At 40.0% G+C, this 22647-nt stretch overlaps 1 protein-coding gene across 4 annotated transcripts in view; it reads left to right on the plus strand.

Annotated features, from left to right (window-relative positions):
* The window catches only part of FRY (FRY microtubule binding protein), a 323193-nt gene that overhangs the window by 218699 nt on the left and 81847 nt on the right, over positions 1 to 22647 (plus strand). For all 4 annotated transcript variants that reach the window (XM_074959329.1, XM_074959318.1, XM_074959340.1 and 1 more), the window contains exons 36-41: positions 17 to 99; positions 5298 to 5448; positions 6478 to 6581; positions 9646 to 9831; positions 17721 to 17919; positions 20970 to 21091. In XM_074959329.1, coding sequence (XP_074815430.1) covers positions 17 to 99; positions 5298 to 5448; positions 6478 to 6581; positions 9646 to 9831; positions 17721 to 17919; positions 20970 to 21091 — 845 coding nt within the window. The remainder of the gene's footprint in view (positions 1 to 16; positions 100 to 5297; positions 5449 to 6477; positions 6582 to 9645; positions 9832 to 17720; positions 17920 to 20969; positions 21092 to 22647) is intronic.

Below are 22647 nucleotides of genomic sequence, written 5' to 3' on the forward strand. Positions count from 1 at the left end.
TTTCTTGTATTTCAAGGTTCAGTAATGTAATCAGAGCACACAGTCGACTAGAATCAAGGTACAGTAATAGCTCTGGCGGATCTTACGATGATGATAAAAGTAAGTGCTGACATTCCATTTTATGCAATTTCTTGGGTGTATTGGTGGGAAAGGAAATGTTTCTTGTGACTTGAAGAGAACACCTGATAAAGCTGTCTGTATAGTCTAGTCACAGCATAGGAAGCTATCATTCCAGTGGCTTTCTGTGTCACCTTATTGCCTTTAAACTGATCTTATAGATAATTCCTTTTGCTAGCTCAGGACTCAGTAGGCAGAGGCAGAGCTTCATTGGAGTGGGGAAAGTAAGGTACCATGCAAGCAGCAGTACTTGGGTGGAGGCATTTTCGCTTTGAAAATTATAACACTTCTAGGGGCACTATTGGGAACACACCAAGCATCAGGACTTACCACATCAGTGTAACAGAAGTAACCAGCACTCTCCCTTAGTACCTGGAGATGGGGAGCAGGTCCAGGGACCCACCAAGACATGTCATGTCATGTCAGCAAATCATATCCCATCCCTTCCATTCCCCACTACCTGCAACTTAATTCTGGCTCCACACTTGTGTTGGGGGAAAAGTAAAAAGGGCTCGCTGTGTCTGTCACCCCCGCACACCTACTCTAAACTGACCATAAATTGGCCCTTGGTATTTATCTAGTAAAGAATATCAAGAAACACCTGGTATTTCAGTTATTTACTAAATTATGTTTGGCATTTGGGAAGTCTGGTAGTATGAATTCATTTTTGCAATGGTCTGTGAAGAGGCTGATACACTGATTTCATTTAAACCCTAAACTGCATCTTAGAAAGGCCAGTCTTTTATACAGTCCCTTATTCCTAACTGATAAAAAAACCACCAAGGTGAATCAATGATATGGCTCTGGTCATACAGTACTGTCTGGTTCAACATGAATAATAAATGTAATAATGTTTTATATCTTCTGTTTGTCCAAATGAAATTCTTTTGGCAATATTTTTCATAATAAAAAATAGGAAACTTATCAAATGTAATGTAATAACCTATTTTGATTATTTTAAAATATACAAATAGTTCCTTTTGCATGATTGTGAACAAATAGAAAACCAGTAAATATTTATACAAAATTAATTAATAAAATAAATATTCTGCAACATACTCAACCTACATTTTGCTGCAATTTTCCTTCCCTTGTGTGGCTTGCTAGTGCTGAATTCTTCAGCAAATTGACAGTTCTGCTGCAAAGGTTAATTAATGCAGCAGTGTTCATGTGATTTTAATGAACTATGTTCCAATACAGAACAACGTTAATACGTTGAAACGCTTTCTCTACAACATGGGCTTTGGGCAAAGTGGGTTCAGAGGAATAGCAGCTTCCTGGGATTACATGATGAGTGAGTTGCAGAACCAGTAATCAAATCTAGGAGTCCTGACTCCCAGTCACTGATGTAACTCCCTCTCTTCCTAGTACTGTTCTGCTGGAGGTTGGGTGGCTCCTAGCAGTATGTCTTTGATTTACAGGCCATCACAAACCTCTCCCAAAGACTACACTGAATACAAACATAGGGGCTGGAGATGGGTTTGATTGTAGAGGTGGGTGAGTGAGCAAGAGAAGCACTGGGTGTGTATGTGATTGTATGTGTATTGTATGACTGTGTGTGTATGTGATTGCGGGTTTTGAACCTGGGTCTGTAAGTCTCCAGGCAGCGTGCAGACTACTGCCGTCATCCAGCAGCTCACTGGCACCCATGACAATGGAGGCTATCAGAGCTCTAGCTCACGAAGCGCGCTGCCCATTAAGTTCCTGATAGGGGGAGACATGTGGCCAAACTGATTGTCTTGGCCACATTACTTAAACCAGAATGAGACACAGGAAGTGTCTGAGTAACTAGGTGGATCCCTGGCTGGTTGCCTGCCACTTTGGACCTTGAGTCCTGAGCCCTTCCTACCTGCCTATTCCTGCCCTCCTTATCCTAGATTCTCCTCTGCCCCTGGTTTCTGCTTTCCTGTCTTGCTCCAGATCCCTGATCCTCTGCCCTATTCTTGACTCCAACTCTGGCTTGACTCTTGACTTTTGACTTTGACTCCAACTTAACCATTGGCTTGACTCTTGAATCCAGCTTGACCCCTCACTCATCCCCTAACTCTGATTCCGCTTTGACCCTTGGCTTGATTCCTAATTCTGTCTTCAGCACTGACCCTCAGCTACAGTTCCTGATTCCTGACTCTGACCACTAGGTCTGACCACCCACATGATTCCTTACAGCATGGTCCTGAGAGAAAGTCAAGAGATCTTTGTGGGCTGAGTGCTGGTTGGAAAGAGGCTTGGAATTGTGAGCAAGAAACTAAAAACTATTTTCTGAGTCCAACTTTACTGAGGAAAATAGGACTTTGTATACAGTCTTCATAAATAAGTAGGATTTCATCAAAGATATACCTGATTCTAACATCAATTTGTCCCGCTAATGGAAACAATCCTCAAGGGGGTGGATGTTGGCTAAACCCTCAAACCAAAAAGGGGTATCCATACTGAGTTAAACATTTCTGTAACAATTGCTTCAAAAGGAACAGTTTAGGGAGACTTCAGGAAAGAGAGAAATACACCACCACTCCACAAACCCAAGATGGAATATAGTCACACTTCCATCCAACCCTCTGTTTGTCTTGTTAACAAAATAAAAAACCTTGGTTCGGATTCTTCATTCTCTTTTCCCTCCAGTTTTAGCGTCTGTCAACTTGAATTTTACCAAAGTAACTCATGAATTTAATCACACACCATCAGATACCAAAAACTTCATGTTGCTTTCCATAATTAGAAGGATGGATCAGCGATACAGTTACAGTAAACTAAGATGATAGTTATAGCATCATATAAAATCCCCAAAACATCTTGCTAGTTTTAAGTGGGGGAGAGGCAAATCAAAGTCTTAATTAAGAAAAGTGAGAGTCTCCACGGGTCTGTCTCCTCAAGTCATGTTTGTGACTGAAGATCCCTGTTTTTATCTGCAAGCTTCAAAACTACATAATTATTGGGACAAGGTTTCCTTCTGACAAATATCAAGATGTAAAGTATATGCTTTAAACCAGGGCAAACTCCGGGCCGTGTCAGGCCCATCAGACATTTTAATCTGGCCCTTGAGCTCCCATTAGGGAGCGGGGTTAGGGGCTTGCCCCGCGCCACATGGCTCCCGGAAGCAGTGTCATGTCCCCCTCTGGCTCCTACACATAAGGGCAACCAGGGGGCTCCGTACGCTGCCCCTGCCCCAAGTGCTGGCTCTGCAGCTCCCATTGGCTAGGAACTGCAGCCAATTGGAGCTGCAGGGGCAGCACCTCCAGACAGGGCAGCGTGCAGAGCTGCCTGGCCGCATCTCTGTGTAGGAGCTGGAGGGAGGACATGCCACTGCTTCCGGGAGCTGCTTGAGGTAAGCGCTGCACAGGGTCTGCACCCCGACGCTCTCCTGTCCCCCAGCCCCAGCCCTGATCCCCCTCCGAACCCCTCGGTCCTAGCCCGGAGCACCCTCCTGCACCCCAAACCCCTCATCCCCAGCCTGACCCCAGAGCCCACACCCCCAGCCAGAGCCCTCACCCCCGTGAACCCCAACTCCCTGCCCCAGCCCAGAGCCCCCTCCCCCACATCCCTACCCCCTGCCCCAGCACGGAGCCCCCTCCCGCACCCTGAACCCTTCATTTCTGACCTCACCCTGGAACCTGCACCCCCAGGCCAGATCCCGTCCCCCCTCCCACACCCCAACCCCCTGCCTCAGTCTGGAGACCCCTCCCATACTCTGAACCCCTCTGCTCTACCCCCAGCCCGCAGCTCCCTCCTGCATCCCAAACCCCTCATCCCTGGCCCCACCCCAGAGCCCGCAGCTCTAGCCGGAGCCCTCACCCCCTCCCGCATCCCAAACCTCTGCCCCAGCCTGGGGCCGCCTCCCACACCTTGAACTCCTCATTTCTGGCCCCATCCCAGAGCCCACACCCCCAGCCGGAGTCCTCACCCCTTCCCACACCCCAGTCCCCAATTTTCTGAGCGTTCATGGCCCACCATACAATTTCCATACCCAGATGTAACCCTCAGGCCAAAAAGTTTGCCCACCCCTGCTTTAAACAGAGGTGCCTAGATACTCATTTAGAGTTCGAGTGTGACATTTAGCCACATCTCTAAGTAGATGGGCCAATCCTTCTTTCTGCTCTCCATCATGCAGGCCAAGTGGCACAAGTTCCTTTATGATGATGCAGCCTGCTCCCTTTAGCATGCCTAGCCAGCTGTGCAAGCTTATGTAGAGGGGTTCTTTGTCATGGTCTTCTCTCCTCCCCTGCCTGCCCCAGGTTGTATGCTTAAGGGCACATTCAGGGAGTAGTCTCTGTACCCCTCTGGGCACAGAGGCTGTGGGTTTTCTGGACCTTTGTGCAGGGATCTTAGGTGAGGGGGTGGAAGGCTTTTTGTACTTCTTACATAAATATTCACCCAGGGGTCCCACACGCGCTCTCCCAAGAACCAGGGACAATCTTGACTTTAATATAGATTTAATAGAATAGTTATTGTACTGTATATTAAATAGATTATTGAATAATAATAAATCATAGCTATATAGTGCTTTTCGTGTGCAAAGCACTTGGCAAACATTAATAAATTATCACAAGTTCTTATAAGGCAAATAAGTGATATTTCTGTATATTTATAGATAAATATCTTGTTTTTTAATGTAACAACAGCTTCTCACTAAACCTAAACTAAATAGATATTTGAGAAGCTTAATAAATATTTAATCCCCATTGTAAAAATTGTATCACACTGAAGATATTTTTCACATTCCTTATTTCCTCCTCCTAATTCAGCAGATTTAATTTTTGGCTTCTTCATAGCATCACTCAGCAGGGCACCTGCTGATAGTTACAAGAATGTGTCACTGGTAGAGGGCCCTGTACAACAGATGCCTTGCCATGGCAGTTATGTTGGCTGAACTTTACTCTCACTTTTTAGGAGAGAGTCCATTGCTTGGTGTTTTGTGATCTGGATCCTAAGCTACTAAAAAATGACACAAGGAATTCAGCTGCAGCCTATAAAATTCAGTGCTGCCTGCTTGGACTCTGTGTTACATTTTCAGCATAGTGAAGGAGGAATTAAGCATCCTTCACTTGTTATTGCAAACCCATGTCCTCTCGCCAAATATTCTGAACTGAATTTAGCATGCACATTGTTTTAGATACTAGATAATAAAACTATTTGGTTTCTAAGTCATTACAGACTAAAGCATGTTTTAATATTTTACCATGCAGATGATCCTGTTTCTCCATATACTAGCTGGCTGTTGAATATTGTGGAGACCAAACAGCCACAACCCTTGCCAATGCCTTACAATGGAGGATGCTGGGCACCACTTGTTGACTACCTCCCAGAAACTGTCACGCCACGGGGACCCCTTCATAGGTGAGCAGTACTGAAATAAGTCTCCGCTAATTAGATAATTGGTCAAGCACTTAGGAAAAATCACTAATACATTTTACTGCTTCCCAACATTTCAGTGTTAAATCAAAAGGCCTTGCAATTCTAGTGCCTTGTTAAAACTGTAGCTTGTTTACTTTGCATGTGATCATATATACTGGTAGGAATTGGATTAAAGCAAGCATACCTGATTCACAGAAGCTGAACATTGTCATTCCCAAACCTAACAGAATGTTATTTGTAGCACTTTTTTGTGCTATTCTAATTTTGCTATACATATGCTAGAACTCCTCTTTTACATAATCTACATTGACATTAATAATATTATTTTCATTAATGATACTTAACAGCTAAGTACAGTGACTTTAAGTATTGTGATATCTTTTTGACATTAATAACATTCAAAAGGAAGCTTAATTTTGGAAAATGCTGAGGATTTTGTGACTTCTCCAGTATAGCTTTGTATCAATTCATTTTTCTTGCTATACGTTCCATGTACTATGATAATTTATGGCAAAAGCTGGTCAATAGCACTTCTGTGACTGTCTTCATAATTTATCATTTCTTTTATTGTTATTAATGTTGTTTTTAGTATTGCTACTTCTTTAAATAATGGTTTGGGTGTAGAAACTCAGGACCTAGTAAACGTTAGCAGTGACTAGCAGAGCCAGCCAGTGTGCAGGCTGCCTGCCTCTGCCAGTGGGCCTCAGTTCCCCTGTATCAAACCTGCTACATTCTAGTCCAGGGCTTCTTTTGAGTGCTGAATGGCGATCATGCTGAACTGTACCAAACTGTATGTTGGATTAGTAATGAAAACAAGAGGGGAAACTAGGATAAGACCATCAAACTAGTTTCACTTGGGATCCGGGTCAGGGTTTGAATTTCATTCCCCAGAGCTGAGAGGCTAGTGCATTAACCCATGTCTTACCAATTCTCATGTGATTGCATATCATATTACTGTTGTCCAGCTCCCAGAATAAGTTTTTCAACTGATTTTGTGATTTCATTTATTAGGTGCAATATTGCTGTTATTTTCATGACTGAGATGGTAGTGGATCACAGTGTGAGAGAAGATTGGGCCCTTCACCTCCCTTTATTACTTCATGCTCTTTTCTTAGGTAAGACCAATACAACAGGAATTAAAACATGGGTATACTCCAATACCATTAGTCAAACTGAAGCTGTGGAGTTAGCATTATTTTAAATGTATTTTTTCTTTGCCTTCCCCTCCATAGCTATGTTTACAGCCGTCATTCGTATTTTGTTACATCAGTTCTTGAAACTAAAATTGATCAGCTGGAATGCTGGAATGTTGTGGCTGCAGCATTCTTTATCACACCTCACAATACGCTGAATTTTTTGTGGCCTTTTTTCCCCCACTTTACTTTATTAGTTGATCATTTCGGGGTTCTCATAAGCAGAAATGTTTAGCATACTAGAGTAATTAGGAAGTGTATAGGCATTATCCAATTCATGTGGTTGATACATACTTTCTGTATGTCATTAGAATAGCTAGACATATGGAATGAACTCATAATAAGTAGTGGTCTCAGTCCAATTCTCAGTGGATCAATGTCCACATTCCAAAACCCACGACCATAATTGCAACTAATTTCCACCCTTATTGGTAGTCTCAGCACAGACAGCAAGGATTGAATGGCCATGGAGGCTGAGCTAGAGATTATAGCACATTTGTAGAACAATGGGGGAAGTCTATGGATCAAGAAAAGTACTTCTAGCTCCATTGTGATCACTCTGGTACCTTTCACAAGCACTAACAACAGGCAGAAAAAATCCAGAAAGAGAAATCAGAGTTTCATTAGAGGTCTATGCAGATTTAAAAGGATACAATTCCTCTTTAATAAAATGGATGTCATGGTAAAATTACCATTCATGCCACTTTCCTCTTCTCTCTCTCTCTGACTTTCATAGAATATTATATCAAATATCTATCTTTTGTATTATTCCCAAGCAATTTACAAAGACAGTCTTAAAATATTTTATAGGCAGCATCAAAATGTAGGCTTAAAAACAAAAATGGATTCAGCTTTTCAGACTCAGTTGGGAGCTGACTCTCCAAATATAGTGAAAAGTGGCTGAAAGGAAAAAGACTCTGTAACATCAGTCTTGTGTGGACAAAACAAATAGCCAGCAACTGGTGAACTGATTGAATGGCTAACGAATTATAGTTGTAGCTGTTCTGAAAAACAGATGGGCCTTTGTAGTTAGAAATGTATTAGTAATAAAACTCAATTTGAGTCAATGAGTCAATGAAGGGACTTGAGAATAAAAACAATATGCAGCAAGATGAAAGACTCTAGCCTTTTCATTTTGGTTGAGAGACAGTCAGTGTATACTAGTCATCACTGACCAATGCAAGTAGATATTTGCAGAAATAGATTTCTGATATTACAAATGCATTTATCAAAATTTCTTTACCTTTTTTGTCAGGTAATATCTTAACATTACAGTATTTCATAATGACTCACATTTAAATTAACATTAAAGCTTCCATTTTATTATGGTTTCCTTTCATTACATTTCTATAGATCCCCCTTGTGAGGGTGTAGGGAAGTAGTATTAAATGTGTTAACCAGAGGTGTGAATGTGACTTGCACATGAAGAAGTCATGTCATGCTGAAATGTGAGAATGCACATGGGAAGGAGTGTATGAGGGATATGATTGAGAAAGAAACTAGAGATATTTTGGCAGTTAAACTGAGCATGTGCCTTTTCACATATTGGAAGAAATAGGAAAATAAAATTTAAGTGAAGGGACTCTACAGTAGAAACATAGGTAAAGGATAGGATGGTCTGTAATATTGATAATGAAGGGGTTAAAAAAATTTCTGTTAATTGAGTCCTTGAATAAGACGTTGGATTGACAGCACCAGTTACGGAAATCCTCTGTTTTTAACCACACAGCGGCACTGTAAAACAGTCCAGGATTGATCTAGATGCTCCACCTCTGGGGTGAGAGGAAAGCTCCATTTCCATGCTCATTCAGTCCTTGGCCTCTCTCCTTAACTCTGAAGGTTACCAATTGGTGCAAATTGTGGTGGTGGAGTAGGACTTTGCCCACCAATTCATTTCACATAGCTACCAAAGAGCTGTCAAATGGCAGTGGCTTTCAGGCACTACTAAACCAAGCAAGTTCACAGCAGCAACTTGCATCTATATCCCATTCCTGAATATTTTGAAGGGTGGATGGGTGGGTGGAGAAATTAATTCTTGGCAGCTGGAAAGAAAGGGAGGAAGGGAAGGAGCAAGGAAGAAAACAAAAGTAGTGGAGTAGAGAATAGAAGCAAGGATGGAGAGGCTGGCGGAGGGTCCTAGCATATTGGTAGGTGGATGAACCAGAGGATCACAAGGTTCTAAAAGGATGGTCCACAGGAGTCAAAAGAACTGCTGACAAACTGGCATACTAATAGCAGCTACAGTTTTGCAGGCCAGTCAAAGAGCAGAGTGGCAAGTGTGCACCAGAGGCACATAACATGAAGGAGCAGTGTGGAGGGACTAAAGAAAAGCAGGCTCCCAGGGAAGAGGAGATTCAGACAAGGAAGGAGCTGAGGAGACAGCCAGCTCTATTATTCTGAGTTTGATCTCTCATGCCACCATCTCAGGTGTTGAACCAGAACTAAGATGATAAATGAAAAAAATGCTTTGTCACAGTGAAGCAATACATTTTATACAAACTTGAATCATTTATGTTTATAGCTCATGATCCTTTCATCTCAATACCCTTAGTTCAAATCCAGCTCAGGCTACTAGTGACCAAAAGCTACTGCACCCCTTCACAACATCTCAAAACCCACTACAGTTAGGACTAGTTGTCCACCTGGCAGTCTTACTAGGGAGTCTAATTCCTGAATGTACATGGACACTAGATTACCCTCTCATCTCTGGAGGTGGTCCCCCCATCTCAAGGTCTGGGCACTGCTACAGCTCATGATGTACTGTCTCAGTAGATACAGAGAGGACTTTGTTCTGGTGCCTTTCTCAAGTACTAAATTCACACAAATATTTAAAGAAAAAACTGTGGGAACTGTGTCCTGAAGTACTGTATCTTCTGTTTGTTCTGTACTGTTGCCATGAAGTGCCTTGGAATCTTTGCTATTTCTGGAATTTAAACTTGTTTATAATCACTTCATACTCAGTGATTGCTGGAACTCTTTCCTTCAGGTCTTGACCATTACCGCCCTGAGGTCTTTGAACACAGTAAAAAGCTACTGCTTCATCTTTTGATTGCATTGTCTTGCAACAGCCATTTTCAGACCATTGCCTCTGTGCTTCTTCAGACCAGAGAGATGAATGAAACCAAGACTCTGACAGTCCAACCAGCCTATCTACCTGAATTCCTGTATACAGGTAATCAAGTACACTTGGAAGAGACAGTACACTATATTTTAAAAGTTTGAAATATTGGAACATAGGGGTTTCTTTCCTGATATAGTGTTATATTTTTGATGTACTATAGGCTGAATGATCAAAGTGGGAAATCTGTACAGGAACCATTGATCTTAACTCCCTGTGAACTACTTTGGAAATGCACCACAGATTACTAAATGATGACTTACTATGAAAGTAGGAAAAGCCCCTTGCTATAAGGAAAAAATTATAATATAATTTTAGAAATGAATGTGCCAATTTTACATACCTGTAATTTTCTAAGAGCTTGTCTATACGGTTTGGCAATTTGCCCTATGTACATGTGATTTCTAAAGCATATTAACATGCTGTGTATTAATTGGTCTGTGTAGATCCTGCTGAGGCGCACTAAAGGTTCCCCAGTGTGCTTTACCATAGTGCTGTTTGAAACAGTGCGCACAGTGCATTAAAGTGCACTAGGAAACCTTTCGTGTGCACCAGCTGGATCTGTATGGACCTATTAATGTGAAAAAGGTTAGAAATCACATCCTCATAATGTGCATTACCCCACTGTGTAGACAAGCCATAACACACTGAGACACAGAATTCGTTAGAAATGGAACTTTAACCTAAATAAATAATATATGGTTGCAGCACAAGAAAAGCAAAGGAATTAACATGGTTAGGAATGATATATCCACCTCAACGTTCCAATTAAACCTTTCCTTCAGTTCAGTAGAGCTCCAATATGAAGTACTCCCTCCAACACCACCTATCTCTTACTGACCATGAACACACTTCCTCCCTCGGCTGAAATCCATTTCTGGTTTCAGCAGGTCTGTCAATCACTGATAGGCTGGCTGCTCTGCTAACTTTTTGCAAATTCAAGGACTTTTATGGGGTTGGGTGGGGGCAAAGCTTGATGAAAGTAGCTGGACAGATTTTAGACTGTTGTGACATGATACCAAATATAAGGAGCCAGTTGGGAGTTGTGGGAGTCACAGCGCCTGTTTAGAATTGTGGAGATAAGATTGGGGTTCAGGAAGAAGGCTGAATACAGTCAAAGAAAATTATGATTGTGGTAGAAGGAGGAAGGGAGAAGGAAAGAGGAATGATCTTGGCATAAATTCACTTCTGGCTCTAGTAAAATAGCAGAATGCATGTGAAGAGAGAGAATCTTGAAACTCTTAGATGGTAACAGAACCAAGAGCAATAAAGCAGCGCGAGTTTATAAACAATAAAGAGATGATAAATTGCTTTTTTCCTGGGACTACAGAACTAACGGGTGAAGAGAAGGCAGTAAATACAGTGTATTGAGGGGCGAATTATGCCTATGGGGCACAGCCCTGATTAAGGTCAGTCCAGAAGTGCATCAATCCAGGAGTAGCTTGAATGCAGGGATTGTACCTCATAGATTCCCTGAGCTGTCCTTGAGTTTCTCACTGTACAGGTTTACATCGTCCTTTTGGAGGACAGCCTGATTCCTCCACAGTGTGTTTGGAGAGCAATCCTCTGGCCAGTTGAAGATGGAAATGGGTATTTTTTTGCCTAACTATTTGTACTTGCCAGAAGCATTGAGGAGTCCAAAAGGACCTCAAGGCTGGAAACCAACTTAACATTCTTAGGGCAGAAGTTCTCAATGTTATGGAAAAGGTATGTTCTTTACACGTCCCACCTCCTACCTCAGTGCTGCCTGAGCTCAGCTCTAGCCATCTGCATGTCATCCAGGTGCTGATTTCAACTAGTCATTAAGCAACCTGGGAGATAGTGCCATGTACATTTGATATAAACGAGATAGAGGGTGTTATCTGCATATTGCAAGTGCCTCAGTCTATGTTGTCTCAAAAGGTCTTCCAATGTCTTGATATAGACATTGAATAATGGGGAGGAGAGAACTGATGCCCTTTTGGACTCTGCAAGTGAGGGCTTGGGAAGTGGAGGAGCAGTTATACATATTGGTCCTGCTAATCTTTGACAAGAGATTAGAAGTGAGTTTACAATGAGATGTGGCAGAAGAAAGGCCAGTGCAGTTTTGGGCCATGTACACAAAGGCATCAGGTCACTGACAGGAAGATAAAAGTCTGTCTTCTGTATGGCTCTGGTAAGACCATATCTGGAATATCAAATTTAATTCTGGGCACTTTGTTACCAGAAAGATAGTAACAGATCTGGGGGCTAGTTCAAAGAACATCAGTCAAGAAGATGGAGAGATTGATTTATGATAAAAATATTAACAGTGATAAATATTTATAACTTGGCCAAACAACAATAAAGCTGGGAGATCAGAATACATGTATTTGAAAGGTAAACAACGAGGATAGAGAAGTATTATTTAGGGTGGTGAAAGAGATAAAATTAAGAAAGGGGATCGTAAGCTGAATAGCAAAAAACGTATTCAATGTGAGATGCACTAGGCTGTGTAATAGTCTCCCATGGGAAATGGTAGAAACCTCCTTGTTTGGTACATTTAAAATTAGACTGGGCAGGAGACTAGAAAATTCATTTTGAGGAGCAGTCTTTCTTTGGGAATAGACTGGACTGAATCTTTCTTTGGGTACGGACATTAGCTTCCATAATTCTAGTCAGCAAGGATTGGTGAGAACATAAGAACGGCCAGACTGGGTCAGGCCAAAGGTCCATCTAGCCCAGTATCCTGTTTTCCAACAGTGGTCAATGCCAGGTGCCCCAGAGGGAATGAACAGAACAGGTAATCATCAAGTGATCCATCCCTTGTTACCCATTCCCAGCTTCTGGCGAACAGAGGCTAGGGACTCCATCCCTGCCCATCCTGGCTAAAAGCCATTCATGGACCTATCCTCCATGAATTTATCTAGTTCTTTTTTGAACCCTGTTATAGTCTTGGCCTTCACAACATCCTCTGTCAAGGAGTTCCACAGATTGACTATGCGTTGTGTGAAAAAATACTTCCTTTTGTTTGTTTTAAACCTGCTACCTATTAATTTCATTTGGTGGCCCCTAGTTCTTGTGTTTTGAGAAGGAGTAAATAACAGTGCCTTATTTACTTTCTCCACACCAGTCATGATTTTATAGACCTCAATCAAACCCCCCATTAATCGTCTCTTTTCCAAGTTGAAAAGTCCCAGTCTTATTAATCTCTCCTCATACGACAGCCATTCCATACCCCTAATCATTTTTGTTGCCCTTTTCTGAACATTTTCCAAGTCCAATATATCTTTTTTGAGATGGGGCGACCATATCTGCACACAGTATTCAAGATGTGGGAGTACCATGGATTTATGTAGAGGCAATATGTTATTTTCTGTCTTATTAGCTATCCCTTTCTTAATGATTCCCAACATTCTGTTTGCTTTTTTGACTGCCGCTGCACATTGAGTGGATGTTTTCAGAGAACTATCCACAGTGACTCCAAGATCTCTTTCATGAGTGTTAACAGCTAATTTAGACCCCATCATTTTATATGTATCATTGGGATTATGTTTTCCAATGTGAATTACTTTACATTTATCAACATGGAATTTCATCTGCCATTTTGTTGCCCAGTCACCCAGTTTTGAGAGATTCTGTTGTAGCTCTTCACAGTCTGCCTGGGACTTAACTATCTTGAGTAGTTTTGCATATCTGCAAATTTTGCCACATCACTGTTTACCCCTTTTTCCAGATTATTTATGAATATGTTAAATAGGACTGGTCCCAGTACAGACCCATGGGGGACACCACTATTTACCTCTCTCCATTCTGAAAACTGACCATTTATTCCTGCCCTCTGTTTCCTATCTTTTAACCAGTTACTGATCCCGCAGAGGACCTTCCCTCTTACCCCATGACTGCTTACTTTTCTTAAGAGCCCTCGGTGAGGGACCTTGTCAAAGGCTTTCTGAAAATCTAAATACACTATATCCACTGGATCCCGCTTGTCCACATGTCTGTTGACCCCCTCAAAGAATTCTAGTAGATTGGTAAGGCATGATTTCCCTTTCCAAAAACCATGTTGACTCTTCCCCAACAAATTATGTTCCTCTATGTGTCTGACAATTTTGTTCCTTACTATAGTTTCAGTTTGCCCGGTACTGAAGTCAGGCTTACCAGCCTATAATTGCTGGGGTCACCTCGGGAGCCCTTTTTAAAAATTGGTGTCACGTTAACTATCCTCCAGTCGTTTGATACAGATGCTGATTTAAATGATAGGTTATGGACGACAGTTAGTAGTCCTGCAATTTCACATTTGAGTTCCTTCAGAACTCTTTGGTGAATACCATCTGGTCCTGGTGACTTACGACTGTTTAGTTTATCAATTTGTTCCAAAACCTTCTCTAATGACGCCTCAATCCTGGACAGTTCCTCAGATTTGTCATCTAAAAAGAATGGCTCAGGCTGGGAATCTTCCTCACATCCTCAACCATGAAGACCGATGCAAAGAATTCATTTAGTTTCTCTGCAATGACCTTATAGTCTTTGAGTGCTCCTTTAGCATCTCGATCGTCCAGTGGCCCCACTGGTTGTTTAGCAGGCTTCCTGCTTCTGATGTACTTAAAATAAATTTTGCTATTACTTTTTGAGTATTTGGTTAGCTGTTCTTCAAATTCTTTTTTGGCCTTCCTAATTATATTTCTACACTTCATTTGCCCGAGTTTATGCTCCTTTCTATTTTCCTCATTAGGATTTAACTTCCACTTTTTAAAGGATGCCTTTTTGCTTCTCATTGCTTCTTTTACTTTATTGTTTAGCCATGGTCACTCTTGTTTGGTTCTCTTACTATGTTTTTTAATTTGGGGGTATACATTTAAGTTGAACCTCTATTATAGTGTCTTTAAAAAGTTTCCATGCAGCTTTCAGGAATTTTACTTTTGGCGCTGTACCTTTTAATTTCTGTTTAACTAACCTCCTCATTTTTGTGTAGTTCCCCTTTCTGAAATTAAATGCTACACTGTTGGGCCTCTGTGGTGTTTTCCCCACCACAGGGATGTTAAATTTAATTATATTATGGTCACTGTTACCAAGCGGTCCAGCTATATTCACCTCTTGGATCTGATCCTGTGCTCCACTTTGGACTAAATCAAGAATTGCCTCTCCTCTTGTGGGTTCCAGGATTAGCTGCTCCAAGAAGCAGTCATTTAAGGTGTCAAGAAACTTTATCTCTGCATCCCTTCCTGAGGTGATATGCACCCAGTCAATATGGGAAAAGTTGAAATCCCCCATTATTATTGAGTTTTTTTTTTTATTTTAATAGCCTCTCTAATCTCTTTGAGCATTTCACAGTCATTATCACCATCCTGGTCAGGTGCTCGGTAATATATCCCTACTGCCATATTCTTATTATTCAAGCATTGAATTACTATCCATAGAGATTCTGTGGTACTGTTTCGTTCATTTAAGATTTTTACTTCATTTGATTCTACGCTCTCTTTCACATATAGTGTAACTCCCCCACCAGCACGACCTGTTCTGTCCTTCCGATATATTTTGTACGCTGGTATTACTATGTCCCATTGATTATCCTCATTCCACCAAGTTTCTGTGATGCCTATTATATCAATATCCTCATTTAATATGAGGCACTCTAGTTTGCCCATCTTATTATTTAGACTTCTAGCATTGGTATTTAAGCACTTTAAAAACTTGTCGCTTTTTAGCTGTCTGCCATTACATGATGTCATTGAATGGGACTTTTTTTCTTTTGACTGTTTCTCATCAGATTCTACCTGTATTTCATCATCTTCCATCCTCTCCTCCTTATTAGGACATAGGGAATCTCCATTTATAGATCCTCCCCTAAGTGATGTCCGAACCACGTGCTCCCCCACATCTGTCAGCTTTCCCCCGGCCCTTAGTTTAAAAACTGCTCTGCAACCTTTTTAATTTTAAGTGCCAGCAGTTTGGTTTAGGTGGAACCCATCCTTCCTGTATAGGCTCCCCCTTTACCAAAAGTTTCCCCAGCTCCTAATAAATCTAAACTCCTCCTCCCTACACCATCGTCTCATCCACACATTGAGACCCTGCAGTTCTGCCTGTCTAACTGGCCCTGTGCATGGAACTGGAAGCATTTCAGAAAATGCTACCATGGAAAAGAGAAACAAAGCTCTGCAAGTTTTTGGACAAGTTTCAGGTACTTTGTCTCCATAATTTGGATACTTATCTGAACCTTTTGAAATTTATCTATCACTAATCACTATAGGATTTTTTGCCTAAAATAAAAATAGACATGATGGGGAAAGGAGGCAGAAAATAATCTATTGAATGTGCAATGCAGCATAACAATCCAAAGGTCATGCTGCCCTCTGCCCTGGGCACACAGTCCATGGATTCTTATTCAGTATTCTGAAGGGAACAATCACACAGTTTAAAAAGGTCACGGACATGATTGTTTTTTAAAAAAGAGCAATAACATAGATTAAAATTCTCACTCAAAAATTTTTCTTATTAAAATTAAGGCTGTTTTTAACCCTACTTATGAAATTTGAATAGTGTATAACTTCATGAGCAGTAGAAGCTTAAAGAAAATTACTTTAGAACTTTAATCTTTTGACCTTCAGTCAGTTGCTTTGGTGCATGGCCAGAACAAATGAAGATTGATGGCTTTCATTTTTTTATCAGAGACCTTTAGGAGAATGCTGATAGTAATGGTAAACAACATTTTTTGCTTAATTCAGGATTATTTATTCCACTTAAATGTTTCAGATATTTCATTGCAAAACTTTATCGTAATTCAGGACAAAAATATTAAGTCAAATGATTTATATGCCCATTATTTACCTTCAACAGCAGTGAAAAACATATTTCCTTCCCAAACTGTGTGAAAATCCTTCTTTCTGTTGTATGTTCACAAACTGTTAAACCTATACAATAAACTATTAAATTTAAATTACATTTTCATTTTCCCCTAAGATTCACATGGGTTTTCCCACCTTTGATATCCCATGTCAAGGCCTCTTTTGTGGCCAGGATGAACTGAGTAGAACTCCCTTTTGAGTTAAAATGCTTTTTAATCAGCTAATGTTGAGGAGTTGCTGTTTGTATGAGGAAGCAATTCAGATACAGCCAGTATGCTATATGGTGCAGAAGCTAGAACATAGAATCTAAAATGAAGACACCTGGCTTCTAATTTGATCTCTGAAACTGACTCTTTGAGAGACAAGGTGAATGAGGTAATACCTTCATTGGACCAACTTCTGTTAGTGAACGGGACAAGCTTTCGGAGCTTACAGAGAGCTCTTCTTCAGGTCTGGGAAAAGCACTCAGGGCTAGTATACACTGGCAACACTAAAGCGAGAAAGTTGCAGTGCTGTAAATTGTCAGTGTAGACAAGGCCTCAGAGTGTCAGAGCTAAACACAAGGTGGAGCAAACTGTTTAGCACAAGGAGTTAAGATGCTGTAAGAGACCATTCCAGGTGAAGTAGGCAGTTAACCCGCAAAGGAGGGTTAAATGAGAATGAATGAGGATAATATCACCTACTTCACTCTGTGTTATGAACTTAAGACCCCATCTTACATTTCTTGCAAACCTTATTCAACATCAGACCAGCCTGGATTAATGAACTAGACTTTTGCCTTGGTTTAGCTTGATTGTAGACATATTCTAATGTTATTTAAATGTAATACAGTTTACAAAAAGATGTTACTTCTGAATGTAACCTGTGAAACATTTATTTTACAGATACAATACCTATAATGCAGAAATTTTTTGACTTTTGTATTAGTCATTTTTTTACTGCATTCTGAAGATATGAAAGTGTAAGATCACCAGTTTTCCACTCTTGCTGTAGGTTTTTGCATTTTGCTTATATTTTCTGCTTCCAAGCGAAAATTTTCAGCAGCTTACTTTTTAAAAGAGGTGTTTGTCCTATTCATTCATCTGAAATGCTGACGTAAGTGGTGCATTCCATCTTTATCTTCTCCTCTGCTGCTGCCAGGTGGTTTTGACTTTCTACGGGAGTACCAGTCATCACCAGTGCCAGATTCTGGTTTAAGCTCCAGCTCTACCTCCTCGAGTATCAGTCTAGGAGGCAGCAGTGGAAATCTCCCACAGATTACCCAAGAGGTGGAGGACATGGACACAGCTGCTGAAACAGATGAAAAGGCAAACAAATTAATTGAATTTCTAACTACCAGGTAATCAAGATAAAGGAGAGGTTACTGTGGGTTACACTTGAAAAAGATTCGTCTTCTGTAAAATTATCTATAATAACTTTAAAAGGACACAGATGAAAATGTTTGAGGTGAACATACAGTAATAATAAACTTGTAAATGTGAAGATGTATTTAAAAGCATTACAGTGTCAGGAAGACTGCAAAAAATGCTGCCTGACCAGAATAAATTGTTCAGTATCCTATAATATTATGCTCAAGACAGAACTCATGAAATAGGACAATTTTATTGCTATAAAGGAGACAGCAGTTGTGAGGGGCCACAGTGAGCCTAGCTTTAATTACTGAATAGGGCTGGCACATCCTAGGCTTGTTCTGTTGAAAAATTTAGGGCCTGCTCCTCATTTACATTAAGACCCCTTTACGCTGCCCCGGCAAAGTGTGTGGAAGCCTAAGTCTAGCCAACTGAAGAGCAGCTACAGAGTGACTCTGCATTTTATTTTTCCATCCAGAAGTGTAGTTCTTAACTGACAGCAAAAGAAGAGCTGGCATTAGGTGCGGAAAGGCTGTAAGTGACATGTAATCATTATAAACTGGCAAAATCCAGAATAATACATGATTTTGTTAGGTCTTAAAACTCATTTTATTTAACTTAGTTAATTTTCTAAACTGATAATATTACTGTCTCCTTGGTGAACTTGTATTTGGAATAATGTTTCTTTCTCACATCTTACCTGATTTTTTTTAGAGGAAATAGTTTTGGAAAGTCTTTGTAATCACAGTTAACCAGAATTTCACCAAGGAAAACATCCCATTCATTACAGCATAATCAAAGGCTTTTGGGGGTATTAGTCCTCTGGTGGGTTTTTTTGATATTTGCACTTAGCATTTTGAATAAGTAACAAATCTAGCACAGATGGGTGTCTTTTCAATATGAGGCAAGTTCTCTTTCAACCTATTTTTCTTCTCCGTACTTAGTTGTTGACAATTCCACTGACTTTCTTTAATCTTGAGAAGTCAGGAGATAGGCAGGAAAAATAAGAACAAAAATCTTGTTCAGCCACACACCATGTAGTGTGCATCCAATTAATTCAATTCAGGCCTTGTGCTGCTAAGAAATTTACACCCAAGGGGTTGCAGCCAGGAATAAGACCTTAGGGACAATGTTGGCAACATCTTTTGAAATCTTTAATGTCCACACTATGCAGATCTGATATGACTGGAGCTACAGAGGGAGCACTGCAGAGCTGGGTCAGAGGCTGTTTATGAATTTTTACTTGGTAGTCCTTCAATTCCCTACATACTCCTCCTCATGGGGATTAATCATGGCCCTGGCACAAGTTTGTAGGAGCAGCTGGGTGGGTTTTGTTCAAACCCTCCTGGGCTAACCAGAATACAGCCCAAGTTAACTCTGTTCTTGCAGCATTAACACATACCCCTGTTCGCACAGAAGGTGATTGGCCCAGAGTTGGACCCTATAGTTGCCCTAGGCACACTTGAGAAGTCTACTTTTGCAGAACACTCACCGTGCCTAAGGACCTTGTCTACACATAAAAGCTGTACCATTATAATTATACCAGTATATTTAAAACAGTACAACTTCCCTAGGGTGGATACAGTTACACTGTTGTTAATGTGTTTATATTGGTGTTTAGAGAGATAAGGTGGGTGATGTAATATCTTCAGAGACCTGAGGAAGAGCTCTGTGTAAGCTTGAAAGCTTGTTTCTCTCCTGAGAGAAGTTAGTCCAGTAAAAGATATTACCTCACCCACCTTGTCTCTCTAATATCCTGGGACCGACATAGCTACAATAACACTGCATGCTTATATAAGTATAGCTTACTCATGTATACCACACTCAGGGCTGTACCACTTTAACTATTTTGGTAATGAATCACATCCCTAACCAAAATAGCTGTACTAGTGTAAAAACTGTGTGAAGGCCAGGCTTAATGGTAAAATCCTGATTCATGCAAAACTCCTATTGAATGTAATGGAAATTTTGCCTGCATCAGGACAAAAGCGGGAAATCCTAGGTTTGCCTTAAAAATTCTTGCAAATTCCCATTACCCACATTATTTGCAATGACTACACTACATTTTTAGTTCTATTTGTGTTTGATACATAGCATTGTTCAACCTGACACAGTAGATGCATTAAGTAATGCTGTGTAATTATGTCAGTAATAAGATTGTCTTCAAGTTGTAATATAAATTGAACTTTACCAATCAAATGTCTGATTAAATCCGGTTATGTATTCAATAGTAACTATGCTTTTAAACTGAAAATTATTCCTTAATTTGATATTTATTTGTATTATGGTAGTGCATAGGGACCCCAGTCATAGACCAGGATCCCAACATATTAGGTACTGGACATAGAACAAAAAGATGGTGCCTTCAACAAGGAATTTACAAGTGAAACATAAAACAAGATAGCATGTTCCAGCTTTCATCAATCTCTTTGTCTGCGTCTGTCAGTTTCACAACTTGTTTGTTTCATGCTGAGTAGGCCTTCAGCAAGAGTTGTAGCCGTCAAGATTAACACTGCTAAGCCTTCTCTACACTAAGGAATTTACCAAAAAAAATGCCCACTATTTTTATCACCAGTAGGAAACTTAATGTAGACCAAGGTCTTGTGGATAGACCTTTTTTTTTAACCTCTTTTCAGCAGTACTAAAAACACCAGAAGCTACCTGAGCATTGTCTATACTATGATTCCCATAGTGGTAGGTAGCACCAGTGGGGTTGTGTTCATTTTATTTTATTTTTTGTAAAATTCCCCAGTGTAAAAGATGGCCTTACATTTAGAAAATGGAAAGTAGAGCAGTGCCCTGAAATGATCAGTCGTGTATAATGTTATGCCAGTAGTTCATTTGACATTGGAAATCTTCGTAAAGCTGAAGTGTAGTAGTAGTTGTATTGTTCATAGATTTACGTTCAATCATGCTTTCCAGCAAGTAGTTCTGTCTGTCCCTTTTTGGATGTACAGTATAATAATTTTTAAAATTACTTACATTTATTTCAACTACTTCAAATACTTACACATTTTGCTACATTTTTCTTCTCTTTAAGGGCATTTGGTCCACTCTGGTGCCATGAAGATATCACACCCAAGAATCAGAATACAAAGAGTGCTGATCAACTTACTAATTTTCTGAGACATGTTGTGTCTGTATTTAAAGATTCCAAGTCAGGTACTGAAACTGTTTTCCATGATTGTACCTTAGTTAAAACCCCCGTCTAGTGGACAAGTCCCGATTGTTTGCTTAGAGAACTTACCTTTTAATGCCAGTTTCTTTGCTCCTGAATGGCTGCTACAGGAGCTTGCTTGTGCAACAGTGCCCTCTGTTTTGTGAAAGTAATAATTTGATAATGATTCTTTATTCTTTGTTCAAGACATCTTCTTTCTTGCAGTATTTTCTGTGCGAGGATTAAAAGTTTTAAAGCAATTTTGTTTTCGTAATTTGTTTCAAGTTATTCTTTTCATATACTCTGATTACACTATGTGACTTTAATTGGATTCAAATATGTTTGGTGCAAATAAAGACTTTCAAATTAATTTTAAATAACTTTGTTTCCTTTTGTACGAAGTTAAAGATCATATTCTTTTAATGCTCTTGTCATTTAATTTTATTGTATTCCTGAAGAGATTACTACAGACTGCTCCATTTGATCAGTGAAAAGTATATATTCTTCTTTAGTTTATGTAGCCCACAGTAAACTTTTATCCTGTGATCTTTCTTTCATTAGATCCGTATGCTGAAGCATTTTGTATCCTATATAGGACATATATCATATTATGTACTGACTAGAAAAATAGCGTCATAGATTGTTTTAGCATGCAGCTACAGTACAATCGATTCTTCTAAACCATCACTGATGGTTGATTTTGATTGTTCTATTTGATAAAAAAGGGAAAAACTCCACCTCTTATTTGTAAAATAGACTGGCGATATTAAATAATCTTCCCAACAGGCAAAATGTTCTTTGTTCATTTAATTTGACAATTATAGTTTATTTTTAATTATTTATTATGGGATTTCATAGTAAACTAGTAATACTAAACAGTATTTTGAAAAGTAATAAAAACTCACTTGTTATTAGTAGGGCAGAGAGCAACATAGTGTGCAATTAGGACCTGAACCAAACCCCATTGAAGTTAATGGAAAGACTCCTGATTTCTAGTGGGCTTTGGATCAGGGCCTAAGGCCTGAATTCAGGAAAGTACTTAGGCATGTGCTTAACTGCTTTCCCTAATCAGGGCTACAGTGCTTGCATTTAGCAAGGTATTTATATAGCATATTTATATGCAATTTTACATCTTCCAGGCACAGTATGAATATTAAGTAGCTAATCCTCAAAACAACCCTATGAAGGAGATAAGAAATGATATTCCCATTTTACAGCTGAAAACACTGAAATTATTATTATTGTTGTTGTTATTTATATTACCGTAGCGCCTTCGAGCCCAAATCATGGACCAGGGCTCCATTGCGCTAGGTGCTATACAAACACAGAACAAACAAACAGTTCCTTTCCCCAGGAGCTTACAAGTTAGGTGATTTGCCATGGCCACACAGTGAGTCAGTGGCCACAATTAGAATGTGTTCATTAGTAAAGCTGTTTGGAAATGTTCATTTGTTGAGAGCAAAACGTTTTTGCAGAAACACGTTGCCTTTGAGAAAAATTCATAGAAAAAAAACCCTGAGAAAAAGCATTTCACTAAGGAAAGTTTTGACCTTTTTGGAAT

Source organism: Natator depressus, chromosome 1, assembly GCF_965152275.1.
Source record: "Natator depressus isolate rNatDep1 chromosome 1, rNatDep2.hap1, whole genome shotgun sequence".
Classification (NCBI taxonomy): Eukaryota; Metazoa; Chordata; order Testudines; family Cheloniidae; genus Natator; species Natator depressus.